Source organism: Haliaeetus albicilla (genome assembly GCF_947461875.1).
Source record: "Haliaeetus albicilla chromosome Z unlocalized genomic scaffold, bHalAlb1.1 SUPER_Z_unloc_1, whole genome shotgun sequence".
NCBI classification, from domain to species: Eukaryota; Metazoa; Chordata; class Aves; order Accipitriformes; family Accipitridae; genus Haliaeetus; species Haliaeetus albicilla.
Genome location: NW_027212410.1, coordinates 54,456 through 82,221, shown reverse-complemented (window position 1 = coordinate 82,221; position 27,766 = coordinate 54,456). Strand labels below are relative to the sequence as shown.

At 45.5% G+C, this 27,766-nt stretch overlaps 3 protein-coding genes across 9 annotated transcripts in view; 2 read left to right on the top strand and 1 right to left on the bottom strand.

The window, feature by feature from the left end:
• The first annotated feature begins 2,691 nt into the window (after window positions 1–2,691).
• Window positions 2,692–9,138, top strand: NUDT2 (nudix hydrolase 2). 5 transcript variants are annotated; one of them, XM_069777737.1, is made up of 4 exons: window positions 2,786–2,801; window positions 3,541–3,594; window positions 4,215–4,372; window positions 8,209–9,138. In XM_069777737.1, the coding sequence occupies exons 3-4, from the start codon at window positions 4,240–4,242 to the stop codon at window positions 8,520–8,522; spliced, it is 447 nt and encodes a 148-aa protein (XP_069633838.1). In that variant the 5' UTR covers window positions 2,786–2,801; window positions 3,541–3,594; window positions 4,215–4,239; the 3' UTR covers window positions 8,523–9,138. The 5 variants fall into 5 exon arrangements, with proteins under 5 accessions (XP_069633840.1, XP_069633838.1, XP_069633837.1 ...); XM_069777736.1 differs by lacking the exon at window positions 2,786–2,801 and adding an exon at window positions 2,808–2,967; XM_069777739.1 differs by lacking the exon at window positions 3,541–3,594 and having other exon boundaries at window positions 2,692–2,801.
• LOC138684011 (myogenesis-regulating glycosidase-like) overlaps window positions 2,786–27,766 on the top strand; it is a 36,163-nt gene continuing 11,182 nt past the window's right edge. Inside the window, exon 1 of one of the 2 annotated variants that reach the window (XM_069777729.1) lies at window positions 2,786–2,801. The gene's annotated coding sequence lies outside the window, so the exon portion shown is untranslated. Of the gene's footprint in view, window positions 2,802–4,257; window positions 4,373–27,766 lie in introns of those variants that run through there. The other variant, XM_069777728.1, reaches the window with a different exon arrangement.
• Window positions 8,583–27,766, bottom strand: LOC138684013 (uncharacterized). Of its 2 annotated transcripts, none has more exons than XM_069777735.1 (6): window positions 27,240–27,766; window positions 17,091–17,558; window positions 14,368–14,508; window positions 13,878–13,946; window positions 13,227–13,317; window positions 8,583–12,867 (listed from the first exon to the last, which is right to left on the bottom strand). In XM_069777735.1, exons 1-6 carry the CDS (start codon window positions 27,292–27,294, stop codon window positions 12,660–12,662), a joined length of 1,032 nt encoding a protein of 343 aa, XP_069633836.1. In that variant the 5' UTR covers window positions 27,295–27,766; the 3' UTR covers window positions 8,583–12,659. The 2 variants fall into 2 exon arrangements, with proteins under 2 accessions (XP_069633836.1, XP_069633835.1); XM_069777734.1 differs by having other exon boundaries at window positions 17,091–17,561; window positions 27,240–27,764.

Genomic DNA, 27,766 nt, shown 5'->3' with positions numbered 1-27,766 from the left:
AAAATTAACTTACCACAAAATTATGCTCTAGGAGCTGATCCTCCATTTTAAAATGCTTTTAATTATTAACTAGCTCTTACACAGATCTTCTCATTCTCAATGCACTTTTCAAAGTGGAGAAAAGGCTGGCCTTCAAAGATACTCAGTTAGTGTCAGTCACTATGCATAAATCACGTAAAATCCCTACATAGACTATTTTAAGAATAAAGCAGCCTTAGGCCACTATATCTTGATCCTTATTAACCTCTGATATACTAAAGATGTCAGTGCACCATTCACTTGAATAACACTCATATTATGCGAGTAACAGCCCTGTTATGCCACTGTAGCTCACTCACATCTACCTGACAATTTTAGCTGACTTCCGCTGATAGTCCTGAGTGCCACCACTAAGACATGATGCAAGTATCACTGTATCTGTATTTTAAACTAGGGAAATTAAGTCGTGGCAAAGTGAAGAAGTCTTATATGGCACTCCTACAAATGCAAACTAATGCAACTATACATTTAATCCCACAAATAATCTAAGATAATCATTCTGAATCACAAAATTTGGTCTCATCATTAAATAATTTTATTAGGCACAATCTTCAAGAGTATCTGATAAACAGTAAGTGTTAACCAGTGTACAAAACCTAAACAGCACCTTGTTTTCCTGCCTATCACTTTGTATTCTGTAAATAATTTTCCTTTCCAAGTACCTTATAAGAACAAAAGTTAAGAACTTACAAAATCTGTAAATGCATGTAGCAGGTAGGTACGTTTCCTCTCCTGACCACGACTATAGCTGTGTATTGTACTCATTACTTGTAACCACATTACTCCAAACAAGTCTTCCGCATGGGCTTTGTCTGTGCCAAAGCATTTGCTGGTTTTTAAAGTATAGAAGCAGAAGACCAGAACGAAGCCAATCTGACAATCATATGATCAAGAAGAGGGAGACTTACCAACTCACGCCACCAGTCATCCATTTTTATTTCTTATTCATCTGAACATTAAGCTCTCATTTAACTGTGATCCAAAGCCAAATCTGAGTTTGCCCTCCAGAAGTGAATGGCTAATTTGCTTTTCCAGAGTACCACACAAAATGCTTTGCCTTTAATCATTCTGACCCTGTTCCTTGGAAACTAGGTTATTCCTGTGAAGAATGAGGTCAGGGTGTGGTAGCACTTTTATAAACACAAGCTCCATAAGAGAACACCTGTACTGTAACATGAATTTATGACTTTAGTATAATGCAGCAGTTAGGGATCTATGAAAGTGTGTTTGACGTTGCAGCAGATCCCTTTGTAAGATCATAGGATTACACTATGCAACTCCCTGTGTACGTACATAACACGGTATTAAATATTCTGTTGCTCATTGGAACAACTGTTGTAGCAGCCTGTTTTGAAGACACGAGGAACAAAGTTGAATACTAGCAATAGATAACCACGTATAGTTTCAGTATAGTAAAAGTAATGGGAGAGGAGGGAATACTTTTAATGTTAAATGACAACTATTTTACAGCTGGACCATGATGCAGGTCTTCTCCCTGCAGCAACACTCCTACTTCCTTTGCTACTTACTGTCATACCTACTAGGGAGTTGGTTACTAAAACTGCAATGCATTTCATTGCTCTTTAAAACGGACTGAAAAACAACAAATGAATGTTGGAGGGGTTGTTTTCCAACAGAGTATTTTTCAATTGGCAAGAGACTGCTATTTTTTATCATCAGCCCTTCATACTAAGTATAGTCTGGTGACCTCAGCAGAAGAGACTCCATCCTACAGCTGATCCCCGACAACTGCTTAAAACAACAGCTGCGTGGAAACGGGAAGTGTCTAATATTCAACTGCATGCTAAGAAAATAATCTACAAGTTATATTGGGATGCTGATTATTTGAAGATTGTGCCCGAGCTTCTCCTGCCAGTAAGATTTACCAACTGGCTTTCAACATTTATTTTATAGTTGTATCAAAACAAACTGCCGCGCATCTGGAATTACACTGCACAACTGAGGGGGGACGTAGTTACTGGATTTAGACCCGTAGGGATTTATAGCTTCCCTCGCCGAATTTAGTCCCAGACTGAGGAACTGTACAGCTTCACCCCTGGAAGAAGGGGCGTAGGGCTGAGGCGGGGGCCTCGCACCCAGCCGGCTGCCGGCACCCTCCTGCAGCAGCCGCCTCGCCCCCGTGCCCCACCATGTGAGGGCTCTCCTCTCATCCTTCCCTGTTCCACCCCGGGTTTTTTTCCTCTTTTCCCCGCACACATCGGCGCCGGCCAGGGGCCCGAAGGAGGGGGCGGCCCAGCAGCCGGCACCGCAGCCGGCTCGGGATCCGCGGCGGGATGGGACGGGGCTGAGGGAAGCCGCGGCGCTGCCCCGCCACCCGTGGAGGGTGATGCCCCCGGGACAACTCCCCCGCTGCCTCGGCGCGGCCGTCCCCTTCACCTCACGGCAGGCGCCCCCCGCCCGCCAGCCGCTGCACCCTCCCCGCCCGCGGCCCCCGCTGCCACTCACCGGCGCTCGGCAGCGGCGACTAGGCCGCGTCTCCATGGCAACAACGCTTTTCCCGCTTCAAACGCTGGCGCGCAGCCTCTCGCCCGCAGCCAGCGAATAGGACGAGGGAGAAGCGCGGACGGGGCGGGTCCCGGCGGGGAGAAGCCAATCCGAGATCTCTGCGGAGCCTAGAGTCCAGGCGGGAGGGCGGGACGAGAAGGGGAGGGGCTCCCGCCAGCGCCCGTGCCGCTGTGATTGGTTGAGGCTGCTTTCACTCGTACGCCGCGCCCCGCCTACCCTCCGGCCCGGAAGCGGAGGTGAGGGTGGCCGCCGTGGGGGTGACCGGGTCCCTGAGCCTCCGTGTCCGGCTCCTCCAGTGTCCCAGCCTGCACCGGGGGGGTGCCCCGCTGCCATGGCAACGGCCGGAGGGGCCCGGCCTCCCCCGGGCCGCCAGCCCTGGTCCCCCCGTCCCACCTCGGCCCGGTACCGGCAGGGCCCTGCCCGCTGAGAGCCGGCCCCTGGGGACACGGCGGGGGGCCACCCTCTGCGAGAGGGAGGGAGGGAAGGGGAGCCGGACCCCGGGGTGCCTGGCGGGCCTGGGGGAGGTTTGTCCTTCCAGGCTCCGGCCGAGCCAGCTTGGCGTTCCCGGGCGCGCACGGGAGGGGGTGCTGGCCTCCCGCCTTGGGCGGCCTCCTGCCTCCAAATCAGGCGGGGTCTGTCCCTGGGCCGCCCGGGGCTTTGGTGGCTGGCAGGGGGGGTGGGTTGTCTTTGGCTCGGCTGGTCAGACACTGATTGAGGCGGTTAAAGAGGGGTTAACCGAGAGAGCTGGACGCCGTCCTGGGGCTTGGTTGGTGGGGAAGGGCTCTGTGGTGTGGTTTCCCGCTTTGGAAACTGGAGGTGCGACTGGGCATCTCGGGGAAAAACTGTTGTGTAAACGTATTACTTACTGAAATGCGCGGCTCCGTCAAAATGCAAAGCTTTCCCTGGAACTGGGGATCGCTGTATTCTTTAACATGGATTTCTCATCTCCATTGCTTTCTCTCTTTTTCTGTGTAGGACCAGTTGTCCTGGCTGCATAGCTTATTGATTATAATATTTGTCACTTAAGAGGTGTGTTCCTTTCAATTTACATGAAGTTAGTGCTTATACCATATGCCAAGAAGCTTTTAGTTTTGTGTAACAGCCTCATCTCTAGCCCAGAGAGCAGGGACCTTGTCCTTTGTCCTTCCTTTTCTCAGCTCTGCCACTGGCATCTTGAGGAGTTCTCTGCTGCAGGGGATCTATCTTGGGCAATCATTTCTCTATGCCACTTCCAGTAATGTTGAGGTATTGTCTTTGCACAGGGCCTTTGAATTTTTGCAGTGGAAAAGCTTCAGAGTATTAATCAGTGGCTTTCCTCTTGCTTTATGATTTATTTTTTTTTCTCCCTGCAGTGTGGTTTGTAATATATCAGCAGCAAAGAAATGTCATGCAGGTCATATTTCATGCTTCTTGATAACTTTTTCTTTTTAAGCTTTTATACAGGTTCCTGTTTCCTTGTTTTAAAAGGAAAGGACTCAATTTTTTTACAATTCAAATATAGTTAATGGGATGCATTTTAATTGTGTAGTAACTCAAAGGGATGGACGATTTAGCGCACGCTGAGATATGTTTGCTGGCTAAATACAACTAGTCTGTTTGAGCTCCACATTGTATGTTGTTCCTGCTTGATCCTCTGTGCTCTTCCACAGCTCTCCGTGCAGTTAACAGAGGGGCATGGCTGTGAGAGCTTGTGGCTTGATCATCTACAGGAGGCTGCAGTCAGCACCATCTTCTAAGGTCACTGACAGTATTGAATACCTCCTCCTTCAGACATCCTATGGGACCCACCACTGGACCCCACCCAAAGGTGATGTTTGTTCTGGTAACAACACACTTCAAGATAGTTTTTGTTGGGAGTGAGTGACATTGTAGACTGAACTTTGGCAGAATGCTGCTAAAGTCAGCTTTGAGGGGCAGTTAATCAGTTGACAGTAACTACTGATTGTGCTGTTTGTGCAGCTGAGTGGGGAGTTTTCTGGCCAAAATTCTTTGCAAATTGTGACTGTATAAACTATTGGGCACAACTGATTGGGGTTGGGGTGGGGGGGCAGTGTCACCCAATCGTGCTCCTCAGATATCTGATGTTTCTGGCAGACATTGAACACACAACTGAAATTAGGCAACTAGAGAAATTTTTACCTTCTCGCTCAGGTCTGACCGTCCGCCAGATAGCGCTGCTGCCAGTGCATGGTTCTTTGACCCATGTATAAACAGAAGGGTCACAGTTTGCAGCGCAACATTAGAAGGCAAACTGAAATCGGTGATGATTTACTTTAAAGCGCCTTTCTTAAAAGATGCAGGAATTTCTTTAAGTTCAGGAATTACTGATGAAAAGCACATGACTAATGCAGCAGAGATGAGAGGAGCAGCTGGGAGAAGTAACCTTATCAGACATCTTCACCTAAGCAATCCTTGCTCATCAGTGAGGCCCCAAAGAAGAAGACAAGCCTGGTGCCCCAAGACATCTAACAACACCTTGTCTGTAAAGACACATGACAGAGCCAGTGTTTGGTAGTACATAGTCACAGCCCTGGTACCAGCAAAAGCGCAGAACAGAAATACTTCATGTTCCTTGTAGATCTTCCTACCCTCTGAGATTTCTTCCTGCTAGTATTCACTTCCTAAAATGCAGCGCTCTTAAAGCATACTGCAGGAGCAGTTTGTAAACAGGAATTTGCAAACTGGAAAAAAAAGCTCGTAACAGCATCAGCTACACTCTCCTATTAAGGGAAAGAACAAAACTTTCCAAACCTCCCCCTTTGTCCACCTCACCAAAAGCCTAAGGGAGTAGAGTTTGCAGCCTGCTGGAAAGCTAAAAAACATGTGCTGGGACATGATTGGTTGTTGTGAGAGGAGAGACCCGTGTGGAAAGGTTCATTGGGAGCACAGTAATTCTGGACAAGTGTTTGAAAAGACTTGTACGCATTTCAGTAGGGAGTGAAAAGACTCATAGGCGTACATCTCACGCACTCAAAATCACAGAATCACAGAATGGTTTGGGTTGGGAAGGGCCTTTAAGGGCCATCTGGTCCAACCGCCCAGCAGTGAGCAGGGCCGTCTTCAGCTAGATCAGGTTGCTCAGAGCCCCTGACCTTGAATCTTTGCAGGAATGGGGCATCTACCACCTGTCTGGGCAACCTGTTCCAGTGTTGCAGCACCCTGATGGTAGGATATGTCTTCCTTGTATCTAGTCTGCATCTAGCCTCTTTTAGTGTAGAGCCGTTGCGCCTTGTCCTACCGCTACAGGCCCCATGAAAAAGTCTGTCCCCATCTTTCTGCTGAGTCCCCTTTAAGTATTGAAAGGCTGCAGTGAGGTCTCAGCGGAGCCTTCCCTTCTCCAGTTGTCTGGAGAACTCCAACTCTCTCAGCCTGTCCTCACAGGAGAGGTGTTCCATCCCTCTGATGATGTTGGTGGCCCTCCTCTGGACCCACTCCAACAGGTCTGTGTCTTCCTTGTAGTGAGGACTCCAGACCTGGACACAGTATTGCAGGTGGGATCTCACCAGAGTGGAGTAGAGGAGAAGAATGTTGACATGTTGTTTAAGGTTTTATAGATCAAAAGGCACATGGCAGCCTTTAATAGTAGCTTGGTACAGATTTGGGGGCAATAAATGAAGGGGAGCTATTACATTATATATTCTCTGCGATATGAGTGGTCTTCAAAGGCAGCATCAGGTTGTGCAATGCAGTAACATAACTTGTATATGATGCAGACATAGATTTAACGTGGCAGGAGCCAGAATGAGAAGTTGTAATCACCTGTCCAAGAGCACGCAAAAGGCAATTTACAGCTACAGCTGTACACTGGTATTTTAAATGTACCCTAAGCAGCTGCAGCCCTTATGGGATTAAACTGGACTTGCTTGGATCTCCCCACATGAGCTTCCTGAGCCTCATCTATGCTCCTAGAACTGTGACTTTAAAATTGTCGAGGCTGATGGGAAGGGGGTGTGAGGTTCGCTTTCCTCCTCAGCATATTGGAACTGCATTAGTGCAACAGCTGGGAGGATCTGAAAGCTGTGGTTTAAGGTGCTGCCAGCAGTCCTTTTTCTGCCTGGTAGGTAGACTGTACCGCACAAAGTTGGAAACTAAGTAATGAGCTCAGTAATGAGCTTAGATTTGAGGTTATCAACAGCAGGGTGAGGTGATTGCCTGTTGCTCTGCTGGAGAGCACGAGGTTGCACTAGTGTCCTTTGAGTTGAAACTGAATCTCAGCCCCCCAGCTTTATTGCTACCTCAACCCTTTGCACATTTGGCAACTATGGATGATGACTATCATAAAAAATAGTGGGTGCTTACTGTTCATGGATGTTCTTTGGGCATTTGCTGGGGATACTGTAAAGGTAATCCAGCTGTGCAAGGCCAAGTGGATTCTGTTTCTCAACTGTTAGTAATAAGTCCCAGCTATGGAAATACATACTTAATCAAAAAGGAAACAGCTTGACTTGTAGTGCTGAGATTCAGGGGGAAAATATTTTTACTTAAAGACTCAGTGTATTTGATCTCAGATATCCGAGACGTCAAGTGCAACATCAAATGCTGTTTTCTACACGGTTGCTGCTTGAAATAGAAGTGTATTTCACATTTGAGATGATGTCACGTTTTAAGTAAGAGGTGTTTAAGCAGACAAAGAAGTGAGTGAGAGCTGTTGGGAAGGCAAAATGGATTCCCAGATACCCCAGTTCTAGTACTAAAGGGTGGCTTTGGGTTCCTGGGCCCTGAGGAAGGATTCCTCTCTCTGACGAAGTTACGGCTATTTGCAGCCAACCACACAGAAAATAGTGACACAGGGGCAAAATAAAGTTTAACCTTTTTTTCCTCTTGAAGCCTCCCAACTCCTGCTACGTTGCTTTTTTGAGATATTGCTTGGGTTGTTCTATTTATGTTCTGGTCTGGAGCTTTCATGAGAAAACCAAATCTGACATTTCTCAACAAAAGTACAAACAGCTGGGGATGTGTTATATTTATCCATTGTTTGTAATGGCACCTCTCATTCTGCGCAATGTAAAATAAATGATGTGTCCTAGGAGAACTATGCAGCTGGTGAAAGGACTGGCTTTTAGGCTTGCTGCATTTCAGAGGGGAATATGGGAGAGAAGTAAAAATACCCCTAACTGCCTAATTGAAACTCACCTTTTAAATGGCATTTGTTGGTGCCTGGTCCCGTTGTTTCTGGGCTGTTGGCATGAGTAAGAGTTTTGCAGAAATGAGTCTTAAGCTTCTGTGGGAGGGAAGGGTTGAGAGAGGACTAAGACTCTCGCACATGAGCAGTCTCCCCTCTAGCTGGATAAAGGAAAAACTTTCATGAGGCACTCAGTCCTCAGTATGATCTAAGGTGGAACATGACGGGTGCAGGGTGCTCCAGAAGAGGAGGAGAGGACTGGGAAGAAAAGATGTGTAGTGCTGACAGGCCACTGGGAGTTTCAGAAGATGTCAAATAAACAACAATCCTAAAAGCCACAAGACAAAGACAAATCAAGACGTAAGAGTTGGAAAAGCAATCTTTGTTCTCCAATTTCCATTTGATTCTGTATCAGCTAGAGTGTACTCTCATCTCTGTCTCCCAATGTTTCCTAGTTGTCAAATGAATAAACAAAATCTGAGTTTCCTTCTCAGAGACTTACTTTTTCACCTTCTTAACAGGCCACGTGGACCCAGGAGAGGACGACCTGCAGACAGCCTTCCGGGAAACGCAGGAGGAGGCTGGTCTGCAGGCCAGTCAGCTCACCCTCATAGAGGGGTACAAGAAAGAACTGCACTATCCTGTCCGTGGCAAACCTAAGACCGTCATTTACTGGCTGGCAGAAATGAAGGACTGTAACACAGAAATCAAGCTTTCGGAGGAGCACCAAGCTTTCCAATGGCTGAAGCTGGAGGATGCTTGCAAATTTGCAGAATATGAAGACATGCAAGCTACGCTGAAAGAAGTGCATCAGTTTCTCTGCTCCAAAGAATAAATGCTTTTGTGAAGGATAAGGGGAGTTTTTGAAGAAGCATGGCCTGTGGTTTTTGGTTTGTTTGGTTTTTTTGAAACCAGGAGAAGAACTACATGGCTGCAGAAATATAGATTTCTTTTTTTAAATCTATACAAATTCATTGAAGAGCTTTTAAAGAGCTTGTGTCTCCCCTAACTAACGCAAAAAAGTGTGGTCTGATTGAACCGTGAACCAGAGATCTCTGAACTGAAACCCAGAGCTGACAAAGACTTCCTCTGTCCCTGTCATCTTTTCTTGTTCCTTTTTTTTTTTCCTTTGAAGTGGTGAACAACCACACATATTTTTGAAAAATCAAACACTTGATTTTTCTTGACTTGCTGATATAGAACTACAGAATTGAGAAAATGAGCATATGGAGATTTTTAATAACAAAATGTTTACTGCAGAACTTGCACCTTGCATTTCAAATGGAGAAGCAGTAGTTCTGTTCCCAACTCCTCCACTGATATGCTGTGATAACTTGTCAAATCATTTCAGGTCTTGTTTGTTTGTATCATGAATTTATGTACATCACTAATGTACTGTTATGAAAACATTTTCCATCCAAAGAGTCTTAGTAAACAGTTAACGTACAGTATTTAAATGGTAAACTTGAAGTTTTTCTTTTGCCTCTTTCTTTTCATCTTTGCTCTTTAACAGACACCTTGGCCTACGTTATTCAGGGGGTTGGGAAAGGGAAATCTGTCTGCCTAATATAGCATTTTCTGCACAGAATATCTAAGCAAATGTGCAATCTTGCTTCTGTTTGATAGTGTCTATGTTTCTGTGGCTGCAGCCTGCACCCATATGTGGGCAGCAGGGCCATGTGCACTGCCAGTGTTGTGCTGTAGATACACACGCTGGATGATTGCAGAAGCCTGCGGTGGTACCGATGAGCTCGCCTGCATCAGCTTTCCTGTGGACCTCTCTTTTGTCATTGATGTTGGTGGGAGCTGAGGTTGTTACCACTCTGTATGATTATGCATGTTCAGTTAGTAATGGTTCATAATCTTTTGGATGTTTAGGTACATAAATACCAAAAAAGCATGATGGCATTATTAAAATTTTTAGGTGAAGAATGAGATTTCTGAATCCTGGGCAACTCTGGGGGTGAACAAGTCTCCCTTCTTCCCTACATCTCCTCCAGTCTTTACTGCTTAGTCACTTGGACCTTGCAAAGCAAATAAGTGTATGAGAAAGTGGGTTCTACTTCCACTTTGTCTTCCTGATTGCTGCAGGAGTGAAGCGAGGGTCATCAGCATCGCATCAGCCCTGAAGACTTGCAATACCAGAGGTGCAGCATAGCTGTGCTGAGAAATATGGGCGGCAGTTTACTATCATGTTAACTCTCCAGTTACGCAGCACTCATCCTTTGGTGCAGCGTACGTTAATAATGTTAGTACCAGTGTGACAGTGGTGTCTTGCTCATAACTCTGTTATCTTCCTGTAGACTGATTTATAAAAGCTCCCTTATAGTGCATCTTTTTTGTGCATGTGTGTGTGTATATACACACTCACATACACACAGATGCACTATAGTGCATACACAAGGATGCACTATAAGGGGGCTTTTAATATATAGACACACCCATAAACAATTACAGTGCTCCTCCACTTTACAGTCAGCTTTTATTTTGTTTATGAACACTGTTTACAAGCACTGCATTCAGGTGATGGCAGAGAGTGAACAGCACGTAGGTTGTGTGATTGCTCTGAGTGTTTCTCAGCTAGCTTTAGAGCAGAGGATGGAAGGTGTCTCCCACTGTCACCTGGTCCAGCCCTAAGGCAGAATCGGCTATTTTGGAGTCTTACTTTATGGATTATGTTTGGTTAATGTGCTTTTTAAGATCTCTTGTTATAAAGACTCACACCTTCAGCTCCTCTGTCCACACCTTGGAAAATTTGGTATCTAGCATTTGATGTAGGTAAACCAGTGAGAAGTAACTAAAAGATAACGAGTAAAAGAGAGGGGAAGAAAATAGTTAAAAGCCTGTGCTGCTTCACAGTCTAATTTTTTCATTATTGTTTGAGCTACCATTTAATCAGTGCTATGTAAACAATGGTGTTACTGCCTTCATGTTTATGAGCAAGATTAGCATATTAAGTATGAATTATAGAGTCATTAACAAGTCATCTGTTTTGCCCATTCAGCAGTAGTGAACATAAGCACTTGTTGCTTTGGAAAGCACATTAGCTGAACTCCAAGTATTCGCATTGTAATGGCACTGCATACATAGTGTTCCCAAAGTGTGTCAGTGTTTTGGAGGGTAACAAGTGCTGTAAGGTGATGTGCTCCTTGGACAAAATTTCAAAGGCGGGCATCTTAATTGTGGTAGAAAAATGTACAAGGGATGTAGCTGTGATAATTGGTGAGGCACTGCGTATGCATTTTGAGCAATTTATGTAGAGAATGTATTCCCACAGATTTTGTGTGTAAAATGGTGCTTATGCATTTTGAAACTTGACCTGAAAGTCTCTGGATTTGTCTTAAAGTGGAAACACTGGAAAGTCAGAATTTAATTCTGACTCTTGTTAGTGTTCACTGCTCACTGGTGAAGAAAGAGTTCTTCCTCTGCCCATGTCTAGTAGTAAAATACTTTCCCAAGAAGTGTGTGGGAAACCCTCCAGTAAATAATTATGGAATAATCTGCCTGGAGAAGACATTTCTTTCCAACCTCTATGATTTTTATGCTCTGAACCAATAAGGTTTGTATTTTCTTTCTTGAGAACAGCTAAGCTTTTGGTCATAATAGTATCTCGTGGCAGTTAACTTTTTATCAGGCTGTGGATCTATGTTTAAAAATAAATTAAAAAAAAAGAAATCAAGAGACTTTAAATTCCCTGGTGACCTTACTTCTGCCTTACATTAAATAAAAACAAACTCTAGAGAAGTACAAGCTCCATGGAAATAGCACAACAACTTAATTTAGGTAAAGTGAAAAGTGTTAAGTTTAAGTCTGAGTAAGAGACAGGTTAGGATATGGTTTCCCTTGCTCTACTGAACAAATACACTGATGCAGCTCATACTTGTGATTTCCTGGTGTTAGTATTTCTTTCTCCTGATTTATAGCCATGATTACGGTTTACATCATCACAAGATCAGAGAGAAGGAAAGCATAAATTCATGAATATTAGGAAAGCACTAAGACATTACAGGTTTCACTGAGGAAAGATCAGGATTGAGTGTGACGGTCACAGGTAATTATGCTCAAACAAGAAGTGTAAAGGCTGAAAACAGTGCCTTACTCCTTTCTAGAAAAAAACTATATTACTGCTCTAGATGGGAGCAAAATATCTGTTCATTGACTATTCCATATGACTATAGGAAATCAGAGACTGGAGCTGGTATAAAATGGCTGGATAATGTAATATCCCTGACAAACATCAACAACATTACTTGTCATTCTACAAAAAGAAAGGGGATGTGTACGATAATAAGATCTAACACATCCTAAATATGGAAATATTTTGAGAGAGACTTACTATGTCAGCAGGACTCTGGCAGTGGTGCAGAGGGAATGATGGAGTGCTACCTTTTAAGTTAGAAAAATGACTTGATGTTACTTAATTGATAACTTAGTGGGGGCAGTATTTTGGCAGATATCTGGAGGAGAGTCTTCAATCTTTTTGAGTCCTGAAGGCAGTGCTTATTAGTTAATGTTCTCACACTGACAAAGTAACTGACAGCCTTCTGTGTCTGTTGGCAGCTAGTTTTATCTTTAAAAGGATTTAAGGATCATCAGGACTTCTGTTTTGCACCTTACACCTTGTCTCCAAGGATTTACTTTCTCATACGCTCAATAACTCTAGAATTTCAGGGCAATGGGCAGTTGCAGCTGGCAAGAGTCTCGGCTTCATTTAGCTAAATCAGGGTTTTGTTATGGGTTAAACCAGCTCTGGAAGAGCTAAGCAGCGTGTGCCTGTACAAACCAAACAATCTGCTCTGCTTGCTTCACCCTTGTGCTGTGCAAGATTGTTCTCAAGTGTTAAAAAAACCCCAAACAGTGCTTTACAACTCCCTGTCAGAACAGCAAGGCTAGGGAGGAGATCGGCTATGGTGGCACTCTTCCTGGTGGGAAGAGTGACACTGGATGCAACAACAGCTCCATTATTTTGGTGCTAGTCCATTTGATAATTGGCATTATCAAAAAGAGGAGTGACAGTCCCATCTTTCCACTCAATGAGGATCTCTCCATGCCTCAAGGAAGGGGAGCGAGATGGTGGAAGGTACGGCTGGGGACCTCTTCGTAAGGGAGATGGCTCCCGTAAGTCAGCTCTGCTGCTGTTGGCTGGGGAGCTCTTCAGAGCAGAGAGGATTTTCTTCTTCCTAGCAGAAGAGAGAAGAAAGTACGTAACTGGGTCTGCCTGTCACTTGGTTGCTTCTCCATGCCAACTGGTTCAGCAACCGTGGTGCCCACATTCCCTAGACCTTCAGGGATGGCATGAGGTGTGTAGGAGAGGAGGAACCAACATTAGCGGCTGCATTTACATGGGATAGTGAGTGGGAGGGACAAGCAGGGTGGTAGAGAGGAGAAATCATCAAGGGTGATATCATGGGTGAGCGGACCCATCTGCTCAGAGCCAGACACTTCAGGTGTGGGATGGGGAAGGATGCCAAGATCAAGACTTTTGTTTTGAAATGCTGGACAGGGAAGTGGCAACTGAATGAACCCGAATCTCACTTACTTGTTGTAATGAACATTGAGTGTCAGTATTATTAATCCCAGTATGAATGCCAAGGGGCTGAGGACCAGCATGGCTGTCTTCCAGTTGGTGCCTGAAAGGATGTAACAGAAAACAATCATGCATTTACTGAAGAACCTATCCCTGTTCTTATGCAATAGCCACGACTGCCACAAAAACCACCTGTAATGTCCCTGAAGACTAGTAGGTAACAGGAAAAATGCTTTGTCCATAAGATCAACATCTTACAGTTACTTTCACTGCACAGCATCCCTCTATTGAAAATGGCCACAAAAAGGTTTTCTTTCTTGCTAGGAAGATGATAACTATTCAAGCTTCTCCACTCTGCAGCTATTTGATACGCAATAAGAAGGGCTGGGGGAAGGCACTGGTGCTAGTGGGTATCTATGTCTCCTGGTGAGCAGGGACAAAGTGTTTGCATGTTGTTACTCACTTTTGTACTCCAGGCCTGGGGAGATTTGTTTAATCTTTAAAAGGAGTTTTTCTGACAGGTAATTTGGTACCCTTGCTCCCTACTGAGCATCCTCAGTGGGACTCAGGGGAATGTAACTGTGTATTGATGGGAAGGTCAGGGGCACTGATGAACTTTCATCCACTTGGTCTTTTCGTCCTCTGGCTGATGCCCGGACCTACCTGCAAGCCTGGACCCAGCATTTTTCCCTCGATTTCCATGGTGCTTTTTAGAGTGATTGTGGGACGAATCTGGGGGAAGAAACAGAGAGACTCAGATTAGCAGCTTCTACTGTTGGACTGGAGGAAGCTCCAACTTCCTCCTGGGGCTGCACTGTAACTACAAATCCCCATTGTATGGAGCTGGAAGGGAAAGGAATCTTTCTTGTTCATCAGTGTTCCCCAGCCACAGATATTTTTTGCTCCTAGAACGTCTGATGGCTGTGCCTCCAGGTTAAGACTATGGCTATATCACTGAACCACTTGTCAAGGCAAGCACTTCAACGTGTTGTGTGAGAGCAAAGCCTTGAACTAGTCAGTGGTACACATGGAAGTTCTTCAGAAGTACTCAGGTACTTACCACTACTGAAAATACTTGAGTAATCTCTAGATGCCACCCACACTTTCCTTCCTGCTGTTCTCACATATGCATTCAGAAAAAAAAAGTGCTCACCCTCGTTTGCTGGGAGGTATGGCTGTTTGGTCTTCACTGGAGACACTGTGCTGTTAAACTTGTTAGCCAGAGGTGGGTCAGTCAAGCTTACAGAAGGCTCTCTGTCCATGGCATCGATCTTTGATGAATCAATGGTTTTACCTTGGAAGGAAATAAAGCAAACACGTGTGTGATTATCATTTACTTTTTCTACAGAAACCTGGATACACTTAATGCCTGGCAAGTGAAGGGAACCCAGCCCTGTTGTGTTAGTCCTCTACCCTGCAAGGCAAACAGGACTTGGTGCAATAGCGATCACCTCCTCCTGTGCATCAGGGGCCTTCAATTCTCACAGATTTCAAAGATGAAATTAACCTTTCAAGATGGAATCCACAGCCAAAGCAGAGCTTGTTTTCTGGTGGTAAATAAGGTCATTGGTCTAAAAAGTACAAGTGCAACACCAGCTGTTAAAGGATGAGGTGTGAGGAAGAGGCAAGTGGAAGCATCACAGGTATTACCAGCACAGCAGATGAAGAAATGGGATCAAAAGGCTAGTAAATAGTCCCTACCTCTTGCAAGGCTCAACAGCATGCTTTGCCTTGCCAGTCTTACTGCAGAAGTAGGGTATGTGGGGTAGCAATTACTGCTAGAGGGGCGGTTATGGGAATCTTGTGGCAGTAATAGTCACCCCTGCCCTGCACTGATGCATGTGGCATGATCAAGAAACCCATATCTGCAGGGCTCCCCGCTCCTTATCCCAACCCCATCCCTTCCTGTGGCACAATCATCCACAGGGACACGGGTGTAATTTATTAAGCAAATAACCTGTCGAAGTAAAAGTTGTCTGTCAATGGTCAGCTGAAACTTGGATAAGAAAGGCATAAACAAACGCACAGGACTTTGATGTTGTCACTCAGTAGTCAGAGGTTCCCTCCAGTAGACTCACAGGTTTGATAGGAAAATTATCAGTTTGCACAGGACACACTAACTGGCACAACCTGATTCAAAGCCTGCTCTGTGTTTACCCTTGCAGCCTTATTTGGGGAGCCTGGCTCCAAGGCAGCCCTGGACTGCCAAGAACATTGCCTTGGGGAATGCAACGCCCTTTTCACATGCCTTTTTCCCATATCTTAAATGTTCCACGCATTTCCTAGCCTATATTTAACTAGCTTATTACGGTATTTAATTTGTATTGGTTGTTTTTACCTTCATGTTAAACAAACTCTAACACTTGTGACTACTGTGATAATTACATGTAAACCTTCTAGTTGGCTAATTAAAAACCTCAGTAAAAAGGCCATCTTATCTGCACGACAGCCAAAAAAGCTGTTGTATCTCTTCCTATTTCCAATTACATATAGCCTCTGTATGTCAAAAGTTTATACTCATAATCTGTTTGCTTATGCCAACCAGATTCATCACATTTTCTCTTTACTCATTTCTGTAAAGCTGAAAATCTCACTGGGGCTATCAAGCCTTAAGGTAAGGAATAGCCTCATGTAAGGGAAGTAATTTCCCCTGAGGAAGGTTGGTAACCTCATCACCTACAGAGTGGGCAAACACAGAAAAGTCATTACAAACACCAGCTCTCTTCTAGTCCCTGGAGTGGAAGAAGGGAGAGGAGGAGAGGATGAGGGGAGGAATTGAGTGTGATTTTCAGGTCTCAGTTCTGCACACAACTATACAAGAAAAGTCCTGAAACCACCTTTCTTTGCATAAGGGACTAAATGAAAGAGGGAAACAGACTGGACCATGAATGATCAGTGGTCCTCAATGGGCTTCACTGGCCATCTGACAAACGGTGACAGTCACATCTTGGTGCAATGACCATGCCTGATGTCTGTTAGCCTGGTGTCCAACACCTAAAACTATGACAGGACTAGGGTTTCTACCCTTTATGTGTCCAATCTAGGCAGAAGATAGTGAACACTCATGAAGGCAGAGATTAGATTCTTTTTAGCAGAGGCCAAGGCCATGAAACTGATAATATAAAACAGATTTTTTATAACTTTTGATGCCATGTTCTAGATCTTCTTAATGCAAAGGGAGGGCAGTGCTTTAACTACCTCCCACTACTTGCTGTCTTCACTAGTGTCTTTATGGCTACATCAGGCACCAGGAGCAAGGTTCACTTTTGAGGATCATGAGAGCACAGGATGAAGGTTAGAACTGTGGTTTCAATAGTGAAAGCTGCACTGTTGGGGTCTGTAATGTGTTGCTTAGAAACCGAAGCAACAATTTCTCATTTCAAATATAGCTGCTTCTCAATAATTCATACAAGTTTAAAAGAGGTTTTCAGCTGCCTCCAGTTTTCTTGTTACCAAAAATGACATCCCAAAGTACAAAGTACCAAAAGCCCCTTCAAAGTCTTAAGTGCTTGACTTTATGGAACTTCCTTGGTTGTTTTGGACTCGGAGGCTCAAGCAATTCCAACTATTCTTAGCTCTGGGCACCAACTCAGATGAACTTTCCAAAATACTTGACTTTTGCCTGTCATCAGAAATGCAGCTGGGGTTTAGAGACCTGATCCTGTAAGGTGTTGTGTGCTTTCTGGAAAACATAGAACAGCAACTACTGGAAACCCGTGGTAACAAGTAGTTGGGCTGACTCAGAGCCATTTGGTGTCTCTCCAGATGGGGCCAAAATGAACATGAGTTAGAATGATGGATGCAAGCCTGGTGTTAGGTGGCTTGGAAGACATGTAAGGTTAGATGTTATCTGATGCTAAATCTACCTCATCTTACTTTCATAGATCCACACACGTGTGTCTACAGCTTGTTGCCTTGGTTTGCTGGGCCTCGGAGCTGCTGTCTGCGCAGCAGCACAGATGGTCTCATCTGCTAAAGTCTTCCACCTGCTGAATTTGTCCTTCTCCCTTGAGACAAAGACCTTGTGGCCTCCTTCCTTGGTGCTGAGGTGGAAGCCCAAGCTCTGCAGAGTCACGTGTCCTTTCTTGCTGCAGGACCACGCTTGGCGTTCCCAGTCCCCGCAGGGCTCCATCTTGACCACAGCATGCTTCTGGGTCTTTTGGGCCGACAAGCACTGCTTCGTTTGAAGGCTGATGATGGTCCTGGTGGCGGAGTCCCAGCTCCACTGCTGCTGCTGGGAGTCCGCCTTGCAGTTGGTCAGGCTGATGCCATTGGTCTCGTGGTGGGAGACACGAATGCACTTTTCCAGCCGGGTGTTCCTTATGAGGAAGCCTTGTCCCTCTGCTACTGTGGTACAATCAGAGCATGGTTTAGTACTGTGCATGTCTGAGGCAAACACATCTTCTGAGCGCTAGATGTTGTAAATGGCCTGGGGAAGGGGAGACATAACCCACCTGTCCTTTCCTGGATGGGCATGCCCAGATAAACAGTACCCCCAGGTTTCTAATTCCCCAGAATGATATTTCTTTAAAACACAGGGTGTGCAAATAGCCAGGAGCCATACTAGAGTAAAATAACAATGACATAAGTAACCCATGTAACTAATGGGGAAAAAGTTGTGCTGTTTATGAAATATCTACCTATATATATTTAATTCACTATTTCAATTGATTATAGCTTTAAATAGGTACCCATCCTTTCCTACCTCCAAAATATTTGGATGGTTTGGGGTTTTTTTGCCCCTATCTGGATCAAATCTTTCTTACAAAAAAAGCAATTGAAACTCCTGAATTCCCCAGGTGCTATTCATCTGGGGCCAATTAAGTCACCTTGGGCTACCATTTCAATTAAATGGCTTCTAGTGATACTACAGCAACACCAGGATAAAACCATACCCCATCAGAAGTCTGGAAGTACTTGGCTGACGGCTCATCTAAATATTGGAATGAAGTTGGGTTTAGCACACCTGACATTGGTCTGTGCTCCCCAGGCATGAAGGTACCATTTTTAACGATCCCTTTGTAAGAGAAAGATGTCACAGCCACCCCACAGCAGACACACAGTTTGAAGGAATTTCTGTAATTGCTTTTAATAGCAATGGGTCCCAACATCTCTGATAACTTAGGATGGATATCACCCTGTTAGCTGGACGAATGCCCCTGTTTTCAGTACAAAACCATCCGGTGTGGCCTGTGAACATTCTGAGCAAAATGTTAAATGCTAAACCATCTGTCACTGATGCGGGTGTACCTTCTGCTGTGTATTTTATGCCTAAGGCAGAGGGATAGAAATAAAAGTTTCAAGTTTCTGCACATTCTGAGAAATATTTTAATTTTAGTTACAAGTAATACATGGTAACTCCGAGCTTTTGCAGTCTTTTTTTTCCTCTTTTCGCCAGGACCCAGAGTTATAAAAGCCCTGTCAGCATACAGTATTGAGTGTAAAGAGTAAGAGGAGTCCAAAAAGTGATGTTAGACAAGAACACTGATGTTTATCTAAACAACTGTTTCTGCAGAGTTTCCCCTCCCAAAGCAAAGAACAATACTTCTCCCTGGCAGCAAGTATTTGGCTCAGTACATGAAAAAACTAATGACAGTCTAAACAGAAGTCAGTACACAATACCAAGGGTATGAACAATAGCTTAAAAGAGCTCTTATGTCTTCTCTCAGGAAGTTCTAGGGGTCTGCTACATTAATAGTGCCTGGGGGTTGTTAAATCAGAAACAGCTCTGGGCTTTGTGCTCAGCCTGAATGCGTGGGGAAGAGGCAGCCAGAAACCACAGTATGACTCCTGTGCTGGCTCTGAGATGAGGATGGCTGTGTCCATGCTAGGATAGTGCGTTTCATGGACCTGTGATAGCCACCAAACCAGGCAATTCCTGCCAAGCCCACATGCCTAAGTGGAAATTAAATTTCTGGGAGATCCATGGACAACTCGTGAGTCCTGTCCTTTTTACCCCTTATTGAGGGCTTGATGGAGAGAAGATGTTTAATGCACCTTGGGACTGAGTTTCTGCCAGCTTCCAAAGGCAGGTGAAATGTCTCCTATATAATCTCCCATAATCTTTAGAAAATCCAGAGGGATGAATATAATCCCCCCACTGTGTTTTTTTCTAGGACCTGGAATCCAGGATTCTCACCTCTTTGCTTCATCTCAACTGGGAGAAACCCCTGATCAAATAATCATTTGAGAGCTGCATAAATATGTAACAGGGGAACATGAGAACTGTGCTGGGTCAGATAAAATATCTGCTGAGCCCAGTATCCTGTCTCCAGCACTGGACATTAGCATTTGCTAATACAGGAAGAGGGTAAAAAACAGCCAAGTAAAGAGTTCACTCAAGACAGCAAGGACACCAGCCTCCTTCCTAAATGTATCAACTAGTTAAGAGAGCATTGCTGGGTATTTATGGTTAAAATGATTTTGCCCGTGTACACTACATTGTATTTTCCAACTCTGACGTTCAAAAACCATTTTGTTGGTCAGTCAGTATCATGAGCCCCTTCTGCAGCTCCACACAGTCAGCTTCAGTTTTGATTATTCTTAATAATTTTGTGCCATCAGCAAACTTATTTACTTCATTATTCACCCCTTTTGATCTTTGTTGGCACCTGCTGATACCTTCAGTCTGCTGTCATCATTGTCAACTTATTCCACCTCTTTTGTTCCAGCCTGTGGGCTAAGTCTTTCTCTTACTCCACGAGAATGGAGTTTCTTAAGGGCCTTGGTGGAAGAATCTTATCAAAAGCCTTTTGCAAAGGCAAGCACAAGTTCTAGATCCACTCATCCCATGTATAGGTTAATTGATGCCATTGCGGATGTCAGGCATTCCCACTACAAAAGCTGTATTGACTTTTCTTATATTTATCTGTCTGCAAATTCTATTCTTTGTTTCTGCTCACTTGCCTGATGCCGAAATCAAACCTAGTGGCCTGTTTCCCCAGGCTGTGCAAGGATCCCTCTTAAAAGGGACATAGTTGCTGTAATGCAGTCCTTTGGTGCTGAAGGGGCTTGAAATAAGAGTTTACATGCTCCCTAAAAGTTTAAAAAAAGTCATCTTTAGCTTCCTGTAACTCATTGTGAATGACATCTGGCTAGTCATTTGCCACACATTATTTATCTTTTTTTCCCCTGAAACTTCCTCTGTTGACAATTTTGTTCGATAACACTCTTCAGACTGCACAGAGTGACTGCTGTGCGAGTACCTCCCTGACCATGTCTGAAGTGAGCACTGGAACCGATAATTCATTCAGCCTTTCTACACTGCCCTGCTTTGGGTGTCCTTACGTTTACACCAGGTATTTATTGACCTCCTTACCCCCACCAGGTTCATAGTTCAGATATGTTTGCAAGTTTCTGTTGGTAGTTTTTTTATGCTCTCTCTAGGTTGCTCCTCTAAATCTCATATGTTTTATTATTGGATTCGTTATTAAACATGCCAGAATCTCTGCTGTTTTTTCTTTTCCTTGCTTGGCAATGACTGTCCATTTGAAAGTTTCATTTTTTTATTAAATTTTGAAAAGCGTTGCTGTTTAACCCAGCCAGCAGATTTGTGTTTTGTTCTCTGTGTACAGTCCCGGATGATATATGTTCCCCTCTAAAGAATCGCTGTGTTATTTGCACATTAGCAGCAAGCATCGTGTTCCCCCATGTTATCTACCAGCCTTTTGCACTTTTGAGCTACCCCTTTCTACCAGCTTTCTTGGTTTTATGCAGGTCTCGGTTTGCAGAGACTCACCCCACTGAAGGTCCAGGGCAGCCCATCTGCCATGGGAATACATGTGAGCTCAGGAACCTCAACACTGCAACTGAAGTGCTTTCGTTTGAGATTTCTATAGCTATAACTATTTCTATAGTAGTGTATGACACCAAGTTATTGATAGATTTTTATGTTCACACCATACCTCAGGTCCAAAAGTATAAACACCATTTTACAGCTTGGGAACAGAGACCTAGTTAAACTTTGCTTGGTTCAACATTACATGGGAGGGTGGCAGCAAAGCTGGGGCCATAATACATTTCCTCTGAACTGTGGTCCAAGTGTCTTCCTTATTGACAGTGACATTGAGCTCTCTGTAAGGCTGGCTATCAACAGCAGGATTTTCCTTGTGGTGTTTCGCATGATCCTTGCCAACCAAGAATGTGAACCTGTGTCCATCATACAGGTTCACCATCCACTACCCATACATTATGGCTTTCCTGATGTTGAGATGTTGCTGTCTAAGTGAGCAACTTACAATTAGATACAGGTAACTGGCAGCAATCATTGCACATACCCCACACAGTCATAAGGGGTAGACCCACAAATAACGCTGGAGTATATTTACTTTGGGATACACATCAGGCACCAAGAATCCTTACTCCGGAAACAAAATGACTTTTTTTTCCCCAACACTGCCAAGTCCCACTGTCCGGCAGCCCTGCAAATAAGGCCATCAGCCCTAACATTTTAGGAATGTTAACCTGGAGCGAGCAGAGCATCCAAAGTACTCCCTGGGGATGGCACTCAGCATCTCTGGAAAATGCCAGGCTTACCCACAGAGCCTGAGCAGATGCCTGCTTTGAGCTGCTCATACTTGAACATTTTGGCCTCTTCATATTTTTAGGAACAAAATAAACAATTTCTAGCAAAGGCACTCGATGGCAGCTCATTTGTCCTATGATACTGCCACTCTGTCTGGTTACAAGAAAGAAAAGCAAGCAAATATAGCCACCTGCTTCTGTGCAGCATGGCCACGCTTGGGACATGCTGTTCCTTGTAAGATTAGGAGCAACAGCATGCAACATTCCTAATTAAGGTAATGCCACCAGGAAAGCCTTGGTTACCAGTAATCCCAGTCTGGCTGGGAAAGTTTCTGCCATTTCTCAGCAGTGCCTGTGATGGCTTGATCAAAGCCATTTGCAAATCATCTGGGGATGGGTTGCTCCCTCTAAAGGCTCTGCAGAGGGAAGGGGAAAGTCAGAGCTGAGCAAGCAGAGGTTCCCAAAACACTCCAGGTCACCCGGGAACCTCAGCATTGGCTTAGGCCCATTTTGCTCTCCCCAGTGGGATTCTTAACTCTTGGAAAAATCCTTTAATTAGCTCAATTTCTCTTGCCAAGTGGGTGTTTTCTGTAGGGAGATGACCACTGAGTCACAGTCAGGAATTTACCTTTTTCTGCCTCTACCTGTCCTCAAAGGCAAGCATCCATCTGCCATAGCCATGGCACTTCTTGTAGGGACTACTTCATGGGGACATCCCACGGCCCAGAAGAGCTCCCAAACATGGCTCTTCTTGGGTACCACCATATGACAGCAGGTCATCCCGAGCCCCCCAGACAGTGGCTTGGAGAAATTTCTCCAAGTTGTGTCTGCTGCTTCCACCCAAAATGAGCACAGCACTGGGAGTACATGCACCGTGGCTGAAAAACCTTGGAAGCAGTAGTGCCATAGCCTGACTTATGGTGAGACAAACCAGAGAGTTTCCTGCTCAAGTTAATCCGCCTCCACTGTTTGCCACTGCAGGTCATATCTGATAGAGATCATATCTTCTCTACAGAGCATGCATCAGTGGAGACTGACCCACACCACTCTAATATACATTACATATGTTTGCCTTCTTGTGTAACTCCCTCTGAATATCAGCTCTCCCAGGATTTAGGGTCCCCTTGTCTTGTTGAACTATTGCAGCAGTTCAAGGGACATCAGGTGGGAAGAGGGTTTGGAAGACTTCTATCCTCTCAAGTTGCCCTGCCAGCAATTTTGGTCTCTGCTCTAGCTCCAAAAAGAGCCATGAAGGAGACCAGCTCCTACCAGAAACGGTCCCAGCCCAGAAGAAGAAAAATTAACCAGAGACTTTGTGGAAAGCCATCTTTAGCTGCTTAGACACTGTGGTGATGCAGACAACACCTCTCCCTACCCTAGTACCGACTATCAGACCCTCTCCCTTCAGGCAAACACAGCACCTGACCTACCCTACCCTCGTTGCTGGGCCTCATGCTGGTAATGCAGAACTATTATGTTTTCTATCCAGAAAATCCCTTACTTGGATTCAAATTCAGGACTAGAGTGGGGCGTTTGTAGCACATCTACAAAACCAGGCAGTCTAGAAAGATGTTGGATGAAAGCAGAATGGACTTTCATGTGACTAGCAGTAACAGCAGGACTAATTTGCTGCAATAGCCTGAAGTTATCACCCTGCCATGGGTGAAAACTCAGCCAGATGTCTGTTCTGAACAGGAGGAGAAGCTGTTTCTGAGCTGCCCTGGGCTCAGAAGGCTGTTTCTACCTCCCGCAGAGGGCCAGGACCACATAGAGATGAGAAGATGCAGCAACAGAAGACGAAAGCTCCCAGTTAAGGCAGGAGGGTTCCCCATGCAGATGGAGCTCAGTGTAAGATATGGCCCTGTAAGATCACTTGTAGGAACATGACATTGAATCTAGCTGAAGCAAGCAGCTTGAGATGCTGTCAGGTATGGACAAACAAGGCCTTGAATAAGTAAGCAGGAGCAGACTTGAATGCAGCCCAGCAGTAACACCTTCTCATGAAAAGATCTCCCTCCATCCAAGAGAGCAAGCCCCAATGCTGCCTGCACAGGAGTCTGGCCCAGGGCCATGGAATGAAGAAATTAAAAACAGCTGGAAGGCACTTGCTGTCATAAGAGGAATGTGGCAACCCAGGTATGTTTGTTTAAAGGCAGGAAATCCAGATGTGCACAGGGAAGCGGTAAGATTGGCACTCTGTTGTCTATATGCCTGACTTCATGCCCAAGACCAGCATGGCAGGAGGTGAGACTAGGTATTTTTTTCCAAAACAGGCTGTTGACTGGAACCAACATTAGCTTTATTTTGCCCTGGTCCTCCCTCAGCCTATGACTGTGCGTACTTGGATGTAAAGTTTAGAGACACAAATGTCCATGACAGGTCAGTGGATGTGGCCAATCTACCTATGGAGAGGATGATGCTAGATGGAGCCTGGTGAGTCCCTGTTGGTGAGCAAACAGGTGTCTGCCCACTGGGCCCGGCAGAACAGGCAGAACTAGAGCTGGGTGAGCAGCTACCTGGCAACTGGGAGGTCTGGATTTATGGGAGCACAATTTCCATCACTTCAAGCAGCAGATCAACTCTTATCAAGCTGTGTCATTTTTATAGAGAAGGCAATAAAGCATACTGGTAACTGCCAGTAATTAGCTGGCAAAGAGCTTGCCAGTGCAAGCACCTGGTTGCAAATACTTCTTGGTCATCACTCAGATTATTTTCCAGTAACGTGTGTCTCCAAGAGTAGTTCCCAGCTGTTGCTTCTGGCCACCAGATTGGACTGTGTTTTTTCCCAGTCATTGCTGCTTTCTGGAGAATATCTTGCTTTTGGTTGACCAACAAGGCTTCATAGCTTTCCACATTACTGCAAGTTGCACTATTGACCAAGTATCTCAGCAAAGGCCTCCAAGGGAGAGGAGCAGTTGTAGGAAAAGAAGGAAGGTTTTGGCATAGAAAGACATGTGGATAAATGATGGGAAGCAGGAGAGGTTGGTGAAGTTTACACAAAGCTGATGCATGTGGGGAAAAACCTGTCCCTGGTGGGTTATGATGGACGTCTATAAAATCCAGAGGTCTGGAGAGGATGGATAGGGGCTGACTGATTAAGGACTGATCCCAGATGGGACAAGGGGCAGCAAAGGAAGGCTCAAGGTGTTCAGGACTGAAGAGTTAAACACACCAGGGTCAGGAAATCCCCCAACCAGAAAATAGTTGGAGGGTGAAGAAGTGTATGACAGAGGAGAAGTATCAAATAAGCTTGGCCTTTCTGCCTCTTCAATGCGAGATGCTTAGGGCTGTCTTAGGAGAGCGGGGCGTGAGGGGTCAAGGAGCTGTGTATCACTGTGTATCAGCTTGGCAGGGAGGACAGTGGCCCCCAAGATATGGGACTGGGAAAGGATGCCAAGCAGAGCCACCACCAGCCTCACAGTGCATGAGAATTGAGAGTCAGTGTTAAATGTGGTATTATTTCAGCCGTTTTCTTTCTGCTTGTATATGCACAGATCCTGCTGGTGCCTGACTTCCCACCACCTGTGGTACCTCGCTGGGTTACTGCTAGGCTTGACTTCTTAGAAAAACATTTCAGCCCCCTCCCTGCTTGCAGGGACTTTCCAAAGAAACCAGTGTCAGAAACAGCTTACGCAATTCCAGGATTTCCAGTTTCCAGACCCTCTAAGGTCTGTTGAGAGCACGCACTTCTGTCCTGCCAGCAGCCTTAAAACTCAGCAGCCCCAGGAAGGATGGGATGGGGAGAGGCTGCTGTGGGGGCAGATCAGCCCCAAGTAAGAACATTTTTGCTCTCTGTATTTTGAGCTTGCTTTGGGCATTGCCAGGTATTGGGAAGATAAATTCCTTTCTTGCAAAACAGTTGTGGTTTTATTAGTGGTCTGGCTGAGATGCAATGGCTGATCATGCAATTGCACCGAAAGCATTTCACTGGAAAGGAAAAGAAATGTCCTGTGGAAATATCCTGTGATCCTCCTTAATTTACTAATAAAACATAGCAATGGGGCTCCTGTCATGTGGCAGCAGTAAAGAACCAGTTTCTTCTAACACTGGACAAGATCTGTATTAGACTGAGAGAAAGAGCAAGATCCTGAAGGCTGTTCTGCTCTCCTGGCATCCCACCATACTGTCACCTCCAGGTCCTAAGCAGATCTTCTGCAACTTTTAAAAGATGCACATGTATCCTCACCTCTCACAAGTACAGTGACATACCCTCAACCTGGAGCTTTAAAAAAATGAGAGATTCAGTTCACTGGTTTTACTTTAATTGGCAGGATTTGGGGTGCAAAAACCAGCAGTAGATGGAGCAAAAGTCAAATCTGTAGGAGCACAAACCTCTCCTTTGACCCGGCTGCAGAGAAAACTGAGGGCTAGCCGCTCAAAGTAGCCCAGGGAACACGCACTTAGAGGTCGTGGAGCGGGGAATGGAAAGTAGCTGGTCAGAGCACCAGTCTGAGGTTTGTCTTTAAGGAATAAACCTCCCAGCTGTGCAGCCCAAATAGTTGTAGTCCTCTGGTCTAGGGAGCTTGAAAAGCTCTGCGCAGGTAACCTGTAAAACTGTAGGGCTGTCTTCCTTGCAGCTTCAGGGACTGAATGAGCCTTGAAGCACTTCAGGGATTTATTTCAATGAGTCCCTTTCAACCTGTCATCTCAGGCATAACAGCAAAATATAAAGGGAATTACTTATTAGCTCAGGAGCTTTGCCCATTTCTAAAGAAAATAGATGCTGCCCACCACCCATGATGGGACAGGCGAGACCATGGGTAGCACTGCTCCCGGGTAGCTGTTTGTGGGCAGAACTGCTCTGGTTCTGCAGGATGATGCTCAGAAGGACTTCTGCTTTCCTCATCTACCCATGCATGTCAAAACCTAGGCTGCTTGGAATCAAAATACTCCTTTGTACAGGCAGGATACAGGATTCAAGCAACCTCAGCAAGCAGCTGAATGTTAACATGAGCCACTACCAAGTTTGCTCCATGGATATGCGCAGTGCAGACTCCGCAGCTCCCCAGCACATCCCACTCCCAGCCAACTGCCACAGGAGCAGGACTAATGCAATGAGGTCCTGCTCCCCTTCCCACCACCCTCTCCCATGCTGCCAGCATGCCCTGAGCCCACTTGCCTCTACTGGGAAGGAGCAGCTGGGGCAGGGAGCAAACAGGGTGCCTGGGAGGTCACTTAGTGCCTGCCTCACCCCCAGAGCAGGTTTATTCATCTGCTACACTTAGCAGTTTAAAAGCACTTTTTAAAAGTAGCTGGCACGATGCCACAGTGTCCCTGGCCAAACCATCCCAGCACCTTGCTAGCCTGTCCCTCACTCTCCTGTACCCCTGCATTCAATCCCATTTTAAATGCTGCCCTGAAATGTGCCCATAGGCACTTGTTTTACAGCTGATGGTTTCAGAGATTTGCAGCCCAAGCAACACTTCAGCAAGAAAGCAGGTTAAAACCTGGGAGGCAGTTCACTTCCCAGTTTTCAGCTACCCCGAAGAAGGAGAAACTTACCCTCAAGCCAAGGAAGGAGGCAAATACAGCCCAGGCTCAGCCTGAAAAGATCCATGGTCTGCCAGCACAGTAAGGGGGAAGAAGTCCCCAAAACCTCTCACCCACGGGGAGTGCCAGGCAGCTTGCTTTTTCCCCTTCCTCTGTCATTCACAGCAAAAAACCTGCTGGGAAGAGAAAAACTCTTTTGTCTTGATGCTGGAGACTTGGCAACCGTCTTATCAGCAAAGGATCAGCTTGGAGACAGAGTTCCACCGAGCAGCTATCCCTTAGGAGAAATTATGTGACGAGCCAGGATGGCGGGGACGCTGGACCAAGATGCTCGCAGCTGCCGAGCTCGGCTCCTTAGCAGCCGCTGTTGCTCCCAGCAATGACAGCCGAATGCTAAGCAGGCTGGCGGGCTGCCTTCACCGGGGCTGGGAGCAGAGGAGGATGCAGGGCTGGCCTGGCGAGAAAAGGCAAAGTTTGGCAGGAGAGCTGGGAGGGGCATGGCATGTGTCTGCTGAAACCCTATGCTCAGTGGTGCTGTT

Coding starts and splice junctions, on each gene's coding strand:
- LOC138684013 (XM_069777734.1), bottom strand. CDS start 27,294: ATGGATCTTTTCAGGCTGAGCCTGGGCTGTATTTGCCTCCTTCCTTGG. Junction 14,509..17,090: donor ACGTGTGTGGATCTATGAAA/GTAAGATGAGGT, acceptor TTTCCTTCCAAG/GTAAAACCATTGATTCATCA. Junction 13,318..13,877: donor TGCTGGGTCCAGGCTTGCAG/GTAGGTCCGGGC, acceptor ACATCCTTTCAG/GCACCAACTGGAAGACAGCC.
- NUDT2 (XM_069777739.1), top strand. CDS start 4,240: ATGGCTGTGAGAGCTTGTGGCTTGATCATCTACAGGAGGCTGCAGTCA. Junction 4,373..8,208: donor CCACTGGACCCCACCCAAAG/GTGATGTTTGTT, acceptor CCTTCTTAACAG/GCCACGTGGACCCAGGAGAG.